At 36.3% G+C, this 14,263-nt stretch overlaps 1 protein-coding gene across 1 annotated transcript in view; it reads left to right on the top strand.

The window, feature by feature from the left end:
- Positions 1-6,876, top strand: part of BBS5 (Bardet-Biedl syndrome 5) — a 47,458-nt gene extending 40,582 nt beyond the window's left edge. The window contains exons 9-12 of the mRNA XM_036888075.2: positions 1,331-1,465; positions 4,940-5,023; positions 5,952-5,975; positions 6,128-6,876. Coding sequence (XP_036743970.1) covers positions 1,331-1,465; positions 4,940-5,023; positions 5,952-5,975; positions 6,128-6,229 — 345 coding nt within the window. The 3' untranslated portion in view covers positions 6,230-6,876. The remainder of the gene's footprint in view (positions 1-1,330; positions 1,466-4,939; positions 5,024-5,951; positions 5,976-6,127) is intronic.
- Positions 6,877-14,263: the final 7,387 nt, after the last annotated feature.

Raw genomic sequence — 14,263 nt, 5'->3', positions numbered from 1 at the left:
TTAGGTTGCTTCCATTTCTTGGCTATTGTAAATAGTGCTGCAATAAACATAGGGGTGCATCTGTCTTTTTCAAACTGGGCTAATGCATTCTTAGGGTAAATTCCTAGAAGTGGAATTCCTGGGTCAAATTATATTTCTATTTTGAGCTTTTTGAGGAACCTCCATACTGCTTTCCACAATGGTTGAACTAATTTGCATTCCCACCCGCAGGGTAGGAGGGTTCCCCTTTCTCCACAACCTTGCCAGCATTTGTTGTTGTTTGTCTTTTGGATGGTGGTGATCCTTACTGGTGTGAGGTGATATCTCATTGTGGTTTTAATTTGTATTTCTCTGATGACAGGCGATGTGGAGCATCTTTTCATGTGTCTGTTGGCCATCTGAATTTCTTCTTTGGAGAACTGTCTGTTCAGCTCCTCTGCCCATTTTTTAATTGGATTGTTCGCTTTTTGTTTGTTGAGGTGCGTGAGCTCTTTATATATTTTGGATGTCAACCCTTTCTCGGATCTGTCATTTATGAATATATTCTCCCATACTGTAGGGTACCTTTTTGTTCTATTGATGGTGTCCTCTGCTGTACAGAAGCTTTATAGTTTGATATAGTCCCACTTGTTCATTTTTGCTTTTGTTTCCCTTGCCCAGGGAGATAAGTTCATGAAGAATTCACTCATGTTTATCTACAAGAGATTTTTGCCTATCTTTTTTTCTAAGAGTTTTATGGTTTTATGACTTACATTCAGGTCTTTGATCCATTTCGAATTTACTTTTGTGTATGGGGTTAGACAGTGATGCAGTTTCATTCTCTACTCCTTAATATTTTTAACATTCTTCCCTAACAGTCTCACAGTCAAGTTTCTCAAGTCTTCAAGGAGATAGCCTCAGATAGGCATTCCATATCTTCTTTTTTTAATATAGTGTATTTTCAAGGTGTAGCCCAAGAAAAACTTAGCTCCCATGGCCTTCACAATCTCATGTATGTTTTTTTAATATTGAAATAATCAGCTTTGATCTTTACACATGAAATGATATGATATCTGGATATGCTTCAAAATAATCTTGAGTGAGTGAGAGAAGGAGATTTGGGGGAGGGAAAGGTTCCAGATCCAACAGAGTTGGCCGTGAGTCGTTACTTGTTGAAGCTGAATGATGACTACATGGATACTGAGTATACTTCCCTATTTTTGTGTATGCTTGGCATATAGTTAAATAGTAAATTTTAAAAATTAGCTTATTTATTGTCCTCTGGAATAAGGACATTAGAGCAATAGTTTATTGAGTACTGGAAATACCATTCTTCAGGCTTGTTTTTTGTTTTTTCATTATTTTTTCATAGAGTGGAGGGTATGTCCTTGGCTTTAAAATAGATCCTGTGGAAAAACTACAAGAATCAGTTAAGGAAATCAATTCACTTCACAAAGTCTATTCTACCAGTCCTATATTTGGAGTAGATTACAAGATGGAAGAAAAGGTAATTTGCTCAGTATGTGAAATACAGTTTGCTGAATTACTTTTATATAATCTATAAATATTCAGATATAAACACTTTATAATTTAATTTTAAATTATGTTTAAAATTATGAATATACAGACTGCTCAGTGGGCACAACCCCTAGGCCATCACTAACTCGTGCCGACCTCTTGTCTTCTCCCTGTTGCCTCATCTGTTCCTGCCCTTCTAGGTGAGCAGCCTATCCAGGGAAGTCTCTAAGTGCAAGGCTTCTCTGATGTAGACAAATTCAAGTCTCTCATTCTGTCACCTTCATTTTTATTCTACTTAAGCCTCTTAGCATTTGGACAAATTTTATAGGCCTCATGGACACCATTCTCTTCCCCCAGTGCCTTGCCATATAGCAACTCCAGGAGTCTGCTCCATCAGTAGGGCATATGCCCATTCCTGTTGATCAATATCTCTGCCCTACCAGCTATGAAATATCTTTAATCTCACACCCACATGTCTGCTCTCTGCCTTCTTCATGATTTCTGGTTTCTGCTCCAGTTTGTGCTCCCAGTTACACCATCTCTCTTTGGCTTTTCTCTTCAGCCTCTCCAGTTGGGGCCCTTGTCATCTGTCTGTCCCTGGTGTCTTCACCAGTCACTGCATTCAGACAACCTCACCATGCTCTATCAGTGGTACCCTTACCAAAGGTGCTGTCCCTGGTGCCCTTGCTGACCACTCTTACCTGAGGTCTGTTCTGCTGGTGTCCCTCCTGTGCATGCTATTGCTGGTGCCCTTGCTGTCCATTTTTTCAGCAGTGTCCTGCCAGTACTCAGCATGTCGAGGCATAGCACATATATTCTCTCTGTCTGTTCTGCTCTTGGACTACAGCCTGTGACCTGACAAGATCAGGAATAGAGCTGAGCAGTTAAGTACAGATTCACACACTCTGACTGCACCAAGCTCTGTCACCTGGTACTGCTCCTTATACTTAATTTTTTTATCTCCCTGTCAAATTCCTTTACCTTTCCATCTGAAACTTCTCTCTGGGTTGCTGTCATGCATGCATTCTATGTATTTCATCTCCTTAACTATCTTTTCTGTTTTTTTCCCAACCTGCGTTTCTTTCAACATTCTCCCTCTGACTCTACTTTCTTTGTATATTCCTCAGTAATATCACCCTTCCTTCAGTTTCTTCAACTAGTACTTCTGTAAATCTTTCTTTCTGATTGTGACACACTTTTTCGGCTTAATCGTGGTTTCAAATATTCTGGAATATCTTCACATAGGTGAATATTCCAAATAACATAAATTGAATTTCTCATTTAATGGTTTATCTTAATAATATATTTAAGTAAATAATGATCCAAGTCAGTAAGGTACACTAGAATTTAGTTAAGCATTTGAACTTGACACACAAAAAATTCCACCATTTTTCTCAGAAGTACCATCCTGCTGATTTATCTGTTTATTATTTTATTTTTAGCATTGTCAAAGTCATCTGTGCTCAAAATCTTGGAGTTTTCCTTTTCTATTTTTCTGATTATCCAGTGTTACACATTCAGTCAGTCCTACCAGCCTCCTGTCTGTTCCTGTCTTTCCTTTTCGCTCACGGTGCAGTTACTGCCATTGCTTTTGCCTGCAGAATGATGTAGAACAAGCATGATCCTTGGAACCTGACAAACCCAACTTCATTTATCAGTGACCCTAGGAAAATTTGAGTTTCACTTTTCTCATCACAAAATGAAAATAATCTCTCTCACAAAGTTGTTAATCATTCTGTAAAATGCCTGGTATGTGGGAAACACTTAGGTTAGTTCTCTTTTCCCCTTCTTTGGCCCCCAGTACAGAATAGCCAGCCATAACAGCTCACTCTTGTCACCTGTGAGTCCCTACCATAGGCTACCCCTGACTAGCCATCTAAAGCAGCAGCTGCCACCATTGTTTTGTCCCTTGCTTGCTTGATTGCTTTACTTTTGGTAACACTAATCAGTCTCTCCTGTTATAAGTCATCTCTGTGAAGTCATGGATTTTTGTCTGCACTGTATTTCCAGCAATCTAAACTAGCAATAATAGGCTCTTAGTAAATATTCATAGCTGTTGAATGACTGTGTTGAACACCTACTTTTTGCCATTCACTGCTCTAGAATTTTATATGCATCATATCATTTAATCCTCCCAACAATACTGTGAAGTGTATCATTATTATTATTATGCTTATCTTACAGTTGAGACTGAGGGTCACATAGGTTAAATTATTTGTACACAGTCATACAGCTCTGAACATGACAAACACTGAGGCTATTCTCAGATTATGGGCTCAGGTCAATATTGTCAAACAATATCCTTCCATCCTCAATACTCCCTCACCTATAAATAAAGTTGGGCTGGTATTAAGGGATTTCAGTAGAAGCCAGTCTGCATTTTCTGCAGTGTCTGATTGTGCGTACTGTGCACTGCCTAATGCTAGAGAACCTTGTTCACATAGACTTTAATGTGGCTGATGCTCACTGAGGTGGTTCAGCACAAAGCCCTGCTTAGCTCCATCTGTCTCATGGGTCTCCTGTAATCTGACTCTACCAGATAATTCATCATTCTTCAGCCACATCCTGAGTTTTCTCACCTTTGCTGATGGTGATCTCTTCTGCTAGAAATACTCTTTCCCCTAATTCTACCAATGAAAATCATCCTCATCCTAAAAGGCCTAGTTCACATGCCAACCTTTTCTTCATGAAAGTTTCTGGGATTCACAAATCAGAAGTTGTTCTGTCTCCAACTCTTTTACTATAATAGATACTGAATTTGGTGCAGCTACTATGCATTGGTTGAACCATATGATATTATTAATATTGGATCTTTTTTTACTAATGAAAATGGCAATTTCAAATGGCTCAATCTAATAGTTATTTGTAATTGTGCTTTATCCTTTGCTCTACTCCCACTAGATCACAGACTTTGTGGGTAGGGCCAAGGATTCTAAACCCTTGATAGTACTAGCAAAGTCTCTAATACACCAGATACTCAAATGTTTGGGGAAAAAAATGAATTAATAAATTAATCAGCCTATATTTTATTCTGTTTTACCTCTAGAATATTCCATACGAATCTCAGTTCTTTTCACAAATTCTATTTAATAAACTATTTTGAGGAAAATTGAGACTTTGCTATTAAACAAAACTTAGGTTTTTAACTATGTAAAGAAAATCAGATAAAGTCCAGTGAGAGGTTTTCTTTAAGGATAACTCTAAGTGTCATATGAAGTATCTGTAAATTTGTCATTTTAATCCTTTTGATGATACTGACTTCAGATTTAAAAGCTTAGGTTTAACTGACTCATTATCAAGTTAGTTTTAGTAGAATGTAAATATGCAGTGATATTTTATAAGACTTGAGTAGTTTGTAATTGTGTTATCCTTTTGCAAATATTTACAATTCTCACAGCATATTTTCCTAAAATTATTTGTTTATTATTATCTCTGATGCATTTTAACATCTACTGATTTTCAGCCACAGCCCCTTGAAGCTTTGACAGTTGAACAAATTCAAGATGATGTAGAAATAGATTCTGATGATCATACGGATGCTTTTGTGGTGAGTATCACAAAGAAGAGCTACTAAATTTCTTGTGATTGTTTTTTTATCTCAGTCATGTTGAATTAAATACTTGGTTAATTAGTGATGAACCACAGAACTTGAATCTTTTGAGAGTATCTTAAACAGGATTAGAGAGTAATTTTTTTTTTAAGTTACGGATTTTTTATGTGTGTGAAAATACTTTTGAATCACCAAACTGGAAAATTATTTGAGAACACAGTTATTAAGAGGATTTCAGGTTTGTGAAGTTTTTTCATATCTTGGAATAATAGGGCATGTTAAGTATAGTTTAATATAAAATCTATACTTCTCATAATTAATCTGTATGAGATGGACTTCCATTCAATTTATAGATATATTATCTTTAAAAAGGTATTTGAATAAACTTTACTGTTTCTAAATTTATATTATTTAATAGCCACAATAATAATAATGCTTTCTATATATTTTGATCTGTGAATCTGATCAACATACTCCTCTAAGAAAAAATGTCTCTAAATAGAAGTGTGAAAATAGTGTAAAATATTTAATTACAAACTACTACCTCAGACTATATGGATTTGCTGACACACTGAAGCACTGATTATTTTGTTATGTAAGCATCTTCTAAATCAAAAGTAGGGATAATATTTTATAGCTTATTTTTATCTCCTTTCAAAATAACAATGCCAACTGTACACTAATTACAAAGCATACTTTTTAGAGCTTAAGCAGAGATCTTGTAACCATTAATAATCATTAACAGAAAAAGAGAATTCTGCTACCAGCACTGTCAAAATAGGTGGGAAAACCATTAGACACACAGTAACAGAACATAAAATACATTTAGTTGCAGAATTGTTCTATAAATTAATTACCTATTCCTTAGCCCACTGAACTATATTATATGTTGAGTATGTGAAATATAATTTTCTTTGTCTTATAGGCTTATTTTGCTGATGGTAATAAGGTAAGGACAATTTACCTATAGTATATGAGAAAAAAAAACTTTCTATATTCCAACATTTAGTATTCACAAACTTAAGTGTAACCTATTTTCTGTTTTTTTCTCTTCCTTTCCCACCTTCTGATTCCCATATCATCCTCTTATCTCCCAAAAAGCAACAAGATCGTGAACCTGTATTTTCAGAAGAACTGGGGCTTGCAATAGAGAAATTGAAGGATGGATTCACCCTACAGGGACTTTGGGAAGTAATGAGTTAATCTTGAGCTGGATTTCATTTAAAGATAAACCAAGATTAAAGATACTACTCACCTTCTATGAGCCATGGAATCGTTTTTACGATTACAGAAAAAGCCTTTAAGAATGATTTTTTTAATGATTAAGGAAAACCCATGACTTACTTAATGATTAAGTAAAATCTTAGATTTTACTGACAGTTTTCCAAAAATTGTAGTTAAAATTGTAACCAAAATGTGTTATGTATCTGGTTTGTAAATATGTTTATTTTATACCCAGTATATGGCTATTAAATGACTGTATCATACTTGTTTTAATAAAGAATTTATGCAGCACTATTTAATGTTTTGAAAGTATGCTTTAAAAGAATAAGACTATACCTAAAAAGTAATCAAAATACTGTTTTAATTATAAAAATCTGGTTAAAATATATAATCACATAGCTCAAACTGTAAGCCAACTTGAACATAAATTATGACCCTTAAACTTGCCACGTTTAGGTGATCATTTCTGTAAAAATAAAAATTTTAAGTAACTCTAGATATAGCAAACCCTATGTAATGTTTGGGCCCTATTTTGTAAATAATTTCAATATTTTGGCAAGAATTTATTTTGTAAGGAAATATTTTTAATTACTTTGTAAATAAATAGTTCATGTATTGGTTTTCTCCTCATTTGTATTCTTTAAAACTTTGAAGCTTTCGAAAATAGGGTACTATTTTTTCATATCTTGGGTAGGTAAGATTTGTTGACTTCTCTGGCATAAGTCTTTTGCCACAGCTTCAGTGTAAAGAAACATTGTAAGGAACCTTTTTCAAATCATTCCTGTTAGCCAAAGGAGCCGTGTTTCTCTAGAAGGAAAGGAGTAAGTGTGTAGAGACATTTAAAATAAGAAACTGGGGGATTAAAGATGGTGGCGTGAGAGGTGAGACAGAAACCTCCTCCCAAAACCATATAAATATGAAAATATAGTTAATACAACTAATCCTGAAAGACCAACAGGAAAAAAGCTGTGCCAAACTGCATACACCTGGAGAAAAGAACAGACCTCACATAACAGGACACTAACACCACTCACCTGCAGCCCCCACCATCCCTCTGGGGACTGAGCAGCTCCAGAGAGGAGAGCTTCTGGGCACTAGAGGGCGCCACATACAAATATGACACGTCAAAGGAACCTGGTTCAAACACCAGAAAGAGGACCAAGAGAAACTGAACTACTCAATCTACCTGAAGAGATTTAAAAATAAAAATAATAAACAATCTCAAGAAGGTACAGAAAAATATTGAAAAATTCAGGAATGAGACTCAATCGTTAAAGAATACAGTGTCTGAAATGAAACATACAATGGAGGGAATTATAAGCAGATTAAGTAGAGGAGACAGTAAATGAAATAGAAATTAGAGAAGCAGAATACACAGAAGCTGAGGCACAGAGAGAAAAAAGGATCTCTAGGAATCAATGAATATTGAGAGAACTGTGTGACCAATCCAAAAGGAACAATATTCAAATTATAGGGGTACCAAAAGAAGAAGAGAGAAAAAGGGCTAGAAAGTGTCTTCAAGGAGGTAATTGCTGAGCACGTCCCCAATCTGGGGAAGGAAATAGTCTCTCAGGCCAAGGAGAAGGAAATAGTCTCTCAGGCCAAGGAGGAGCACAGGTCTCCCAACACAAGGAACCCAAGGAAGACAACACCAAGACATAATAATTAAAATGGCAAAGATCAAGGATAAAGACAGACTTTTAAAAGCAGCTAGAAAGAAAAAAGATCACATACAAAGGAAAACCTATCAGGCTATCATTGGACTTCCCAACAGAAACCTTACAGGCCAGAAGGCAGTGGCATGATATATTTAACGTAATGAAGCAGAAGGGCCTCCAACCAAGAATACTCTATCCCGGTAAGATTAACATTTAAATTTGAAGGAAGGATTAAACAACTTCCAGATTAGCAAAGGCTGAGAGAATTTACCTCCCATGAACCATCTCTACAGTGTATTTTGGAGGGACTGCTATAGATGGAAGTGCTCCTAAGGTTTAATAGCTGTCACTAGAGGAAATAAAACCACAGTAAAGAAAGTAGAACAATTAATTACTAAGGAGATGCAAAATCAAATCAACTACTCCCAAAGTCAGTCAAGGGATAAAGTACAGAATATGATATACATAAAGAATGGAGGAGGAAGAAAAAAAGAAAAAAAAGAACCTTTAGATTCTGTTTGTAATACCATACTGAGTTAAATTAGACTGTTAGATAGTAAGGAAATTATCCTTGAACCATTGGTACCCATGAATCTAAAGCCTACAATGGCAATAAGTACATACCTATCAATAATCACCCTAAATGTAAATAGCCAGAATGTACCAATAAAACGACATAGAGTCAATGAAAGGATAAAAAACAAGACCCACCAATATGCTGCCTACAAGAGACTCACTTTAAACTCAAAGACATACACAGACTAAAAGTGAAGGGTTGGAAAAAGATATTTCATGCAACTAACAGAAAAAAGCAGGAGTTGCAGTACATGTATCAGACAAAATAGATTTCAAAACAAAGAAAATAATGAGACTAGGGTGTTACATAATGGCGAAGGGGTCAGTCCAACAGGCGGACGTAAGTATTATAACTATGCACCCAACACAGGAGCACCTACATATGTGAAACAAATATCAAAGAATTAAAGGGGGAAATAGAATGCAAGGCATTCATTTTAGAAGACTTCAACATACCACTCACCCTAAAGGACAGATAATCCAGACAGAAAATAAGGAAACAGGCACTGAACAACACATTAGAATGGATGGATCTAACAGACATGTATAGAACATTCCACCCAAAAGCAGCAGGATACACAGTCTTCTCAAGTGTACATGGGATGTTTTCCAGAATAGATCACATACTAGGCCACAAAAAGAGACTCACTAAATTCAAAAAGACTGAAATTGTACCAACCAGCTTCTCAGACACCAAAGGTATTACACAAAGAAAATGAAAAAGGCCCACAAACACATGGAGGCTTAACAACATGCTCCTAATCAATGGATCAATGACCAAATAAGAACAGAGATCAGCAATATATGGAGACAGATGACAACAATAATTCAACACTGCAAATTCTGTGGGACACAGTGAAGGCTGTGTTAAGAAGGAAGTATATTGCAGTACAGGCATATCTCAGGAAAGAAGAACAATTCCATATGAACAGTCTAAACCCACAATTACCAAAACTAGAAAAAGAATAACAAATGAGGCCCAAAGTCAGTAGAAGGAGGGACATAATAAAGATTAGAGCAGAAATTAATAAAATTAAGAGGAATAACACAATAGAATCAAGAAAAGCTGGAGCTCATTTTTCCAGAAAATAAAATATATAAACCGTAGCAGACTTATCAAGAAAAAAAGTCTACACACAAACAGGATCAGAAATGAGAAAGGAAAAATCACTACGGACACCACAGAAATACAAAGAATTATTAGAGAATACTATGAAAAATTATATGGTAAACTGGATAACCTAGAAGAAATGGACAACTTCCTAGAAAAATACAACCTTCTAAGGCTGACCCAGGAAGAAACAAAAAATCTGAACAGACCAATTAACAGCAACACATTGAATTGATAATCAAAAAACTACCTAAAAACAAAACTACTGGACCAGATAGCTTCACTAATGAATTTTATCAAAAACTTAGTGAAGACCTAATACCCATCCTCCTTAGTTTTCCAAAAAGTAGAAGAGGAGGGAATACTCTCAAACTCATTCTATGAGGCCCACATCACTCTAATACCAAAACAAGGCAAAGACACCACAAAAAAAGAAAATTACAAACCAATACCCCTGATGAACATAGATGCAAAAATTCTAACAAAATATTAGCAAACTGAATTCAAAAATACATCAAAAAGATCATCCATCATGATCAAGTAGGATTTATTCCAGGGATGCAAAAATGGTACAATATTCGAAAATCCATCATCATCCACCACATCAACAAAAAGAACAAAAACCACATGATCATCTCTATAGATGCTGAAAAAGCATGAGACAAAATTCAACATCCACTTATGATAAAAATTGTCAACAAAATGGGTATAAAGGGCAAGTACCTAACCATAATAAAGGCCATATTTGACAAACCCACAATCTTCATTATACTGAATGGTGAGAACCTGGAAGCTTTTCCTTTAAGATTGGAAACAAGACAAAGATGCGCACTCTCCCCACTTTTATTCAACACAGTACTAGAAGTCCTAGCCACAGCAGTCAGACAACACAAAGAAATAAAAGGCATCCAGATCGGTAAGGAAGAAGTAAAGCTGTCACTGTTTGCAGATGACATGATATAATACATAGAAAACCCTAAAGAATTCACCCTAAAAAACTAGAACTAATATTTGAATTCAGCAAAGTTGCAGGATACAAAATTAACACAGAAATCTGTTGCATTCCTATACACTGATAATGAACTAGCAGAAAGAGAAATCAGTAAAGCAAATCCATTCACAATTGCATCAAAAAGAATAAAATACCTAGGAATAAACCTAACCAAGGAAGGGAAAGACCTATACCCTGAAAAAGGCAAGACACTCATGAGAGATATTTAAAGAAGATACCAATAAATGGAAATACATCCCGTGCTCATGGATAGGAAGAATTAATACTGTCAAAATGGTCATCCTGCCTAAAGCAACCTACAGTTTCAAAGCAATCCCTATCAAAATACCAACAGCACTCTTCAATGAACTAGAGCAAATAGTTCTAAAATTCATATGGAAACACACAAAAAAACCCAAATAGCCAAAGCAATCCTGAGAATGAAGAATAAAGCGGGGGTAATTATGCTTCCCGACTTCAAGCCCTACTACAAAGCCACTGTAAGCAAGACAATTTGTTACTGGCACAAGAACAGACCCATAGACCAATGGAACAGACTAGAGAGCCCTGATATAAACCCAACCATATATGGTCAATTAATATATGATAAAGGAGCCATGGACATAACAATGGGGAAATGATAGCCTCTTCAACAACTGGTGTTGGCAAAACTGGACAGCTACATGCAAGAGAATGAAACTGGATTATTGTCTAACCCTATACACGAAAGTAAACTCAAAGTGGATCAAAGACCTGAATGTAAGTCATGAAACCATAAAACTCTTGGAAAAAAAAATAGGCAAAATTATCTTGGACATAAACATGGGCAACTTCTTCATGAACGTATCTCCCCAGGCAAGGGAAACAAAAGCAAAAATGTACAAGTGGGACTATAACAAACTGAAAAGCTTCTGTGCAGCAAAGGACACCATCAGTAGAACAAAAGGACATCCTACAGTATGGGAGAATATATTCATAAATGACATAACCAATAAGGGGTTGACATCCAAATTATATAAAGAGCTCATGCACCTCAACAAACAAAAAACAAACCAATTAAAAAATGGGCAGAGGAGCTGAACAGACACAGACACTTCTCCAAAGAAGAAATTCACATGTCCAACAGGCACATGAAAAGATGCTCCACATCACTAATCATCAGAGAAATGCAAATAAAAACCACAATAAGATATCACCTCACACCTGTAAGGATGGCCACAATCCAAAAGACAAACAAAAACAAATGTTGGAGAGGATGTAGGGAAAGGGAACCCTCCTACAGTGCTGGTGGGAATGTAAATTAGTTCAACCATTGTGCAAAGCACTATGGAGGTTCCTCAAAAAACTCAAAGTAGAAATAAAATTTGACCAAGGAATTCCACTCCTAGGAATTTAAGAATGCAGGAGCCCAGTTTGGAAAAGACATATGTACCCCTAGGTTTATCGCAGCACTATTCATAATAGCCAAGAAATGGAGGCAACCTAAGTGTCCATCAGTAGATGAATGGATAAAGAAGATGTGGTACATATACACAATGGAATATATTCAGCCATAAGAAGAAAACAAATCCTTCCATTTGCAACAACATGGATGGAGCTAGAGGGTATTATGCTCTGTGAAATAAGCCAGGCAGAGAAAGACAAGTACCAAATGATTTCACTCATGTGTGGAGTATAAGAACAAAGAAAAAACTGAAGGAACAAAACAGCAGCAGACTCACAGAACCCAAGAATGGACTAACAGTTACCAAAGGGAAAGGGACTGGGGAGGATGGGTGGGAAGGGAGGGATAAGGGGGAAAGGGGGGCATTAAGATTAGCACACATAATGTAGGCAGGGGGACATGGGGAAGGCAGTATAACACAGAGAAGACAAGTAGTGATTCTATAGCATCTTAGTACACTGATGGACAGTGACTGTAATGGGGTATGTGGTGGGAACTTGATAATAGGGGGAGTCTAGTGACCATAATGTTGCACATGTAGTTGTACATTAATGATACAGGAAAAAAAAAACCTCTTAGAAGAAAACATAGGCAAAAATGTCTTGAATATAAACATTGGCAACTTTTTCCTTAATGCATCTCCTTGGGCAAGGGAAACAAAATAAGAAATAAACAAATGGGACTACATCATGGTAAAAAGCTTCTGTAAAGCAAAGGACACTATCAGCAGTACAAAAATGCATCCTACAGTATGGGAGAATATATTTGTAAATGACATATCCGACAAAGGTTTAACATCCAAATATACAAAGAACTCACACCTCTCAACACCCGAAAAGCAAATAACCCTATTAAAAAAATGGGTGGAGGATATGAACAGACACTTCTCCAAAGAAGAAATTCAGATGCTCCACATCGCTAATTATCAGGGAAATGCAAATTAAAACCACGACGAGATACCACCTCACACCAATTAGGATGGCCAACATCGAAAAGACTCGGAACAAGAAATGCTGGTGAGGATGCAGAGAAAGGGGAACCCTCCTACACTGCTGGTGGGAATGTAAGCTAGTTCAACCATTGTGGAAAGCAATATGGAGGTTTCTCAAAAAACTCAAAATAGAAATACCATTTGACCCAAGAATTCCACTCCTAGGAATTTACCCTAAGAATGCAGGAGCCCAGTTTGAAAAAGACAGATGCACCCCTATGTTTATTGCAGCACTATTTACAATAGCCAAGAAATGGAAGCAACCTAAGTGTCCATCAGTAGATGAATGAATAAAGAAGAGGTGGTACATATGCACGGTGGAATACTATTCAGCCATAAGAGAAAAGAAATCCTACCATTTGCAATAATATGGGTAGAGCTAGAGGATATTATGCTCGGTGAAATAAGCCAGGTGGAGAAAGACAAGTACCAAATGATTTCACTCATTTGTGGAGTAAAGCGATGAAGCAAAACTGAAGGAACAAAACAGCAGACTCACGGACTCCAAGAAGGGACTCGCTGTTACCAAAGGGGAGGGGTGTGGGAGGGGATGAGAGGGAGGGAGAGGGGGATTGAGGGGCATTATGATTGGAACACATGGTGGTGGGGTCATGGGGAAGACAATGTAGCACAGAGAAGACAAGCAGTGACTCTGGCAGCTTACTACACTGATGTACAGTGACTTCAGTGGGGTATGGGGGGGACTTGATGATGTGGGTGAATGTAGTAACCACATTTTTCATGTGAAACCTTCATAAGTGTATATCAATGATACCTTAATAAAAATAATAAATAAAAAATAATAACTTGATAAAATTGTCCCCCTTTTCCAGATGAGGAAGCAGAGAAATTATTCATATAGTGAGGGAGACACAAGTAAAAGAATAAATAAATAAATAAATAAAATAAAGTGCATCTGTATGTACAACCTTAAACAGTATAACCAAGTGCTAACCTGAGTTTAATAAAAATCAATGAACAAATGGTATAAAGTGGTTTCTTTATTTGGGAAAGGATTTGTACATTTTTTTAGGGACGGATTTATGATAACATATATTAAAGGAAAATAAGAAAGAAATTCATACAGGTCACAAAATGCTGCCAGGAATATTCTTTAAAGTTTCTCAAGCAAAAAACTGTTCACCTTTACAAAAACTGCCAACTAGTAAAGAAGAATCTCAAAAGTCTTATGGTGTTTGCCTCTGACTCATTAATCTTTTCAAATGTTAGGTGTTCCATGTA

Source organism: Manis pentadactyla, chromosome 6 (assembly GCF_030020395.1).
Source record: "Manis pentadactyla isolate mManPen7 chromosome 6, mManPen7.hap1, whole genome shotgun sequence".
Lineage (NCBI taxonomy): Eukaryota > Metazoa > Chordata > Mammalia > Pholidota > Manidae > Manis > Manis pentadactyla.
The sequence above is the reverse complement of the archived record's forward strand: the minus strand, read 5'-3'. Positions and strand labels throughout refer to the sequence as shown.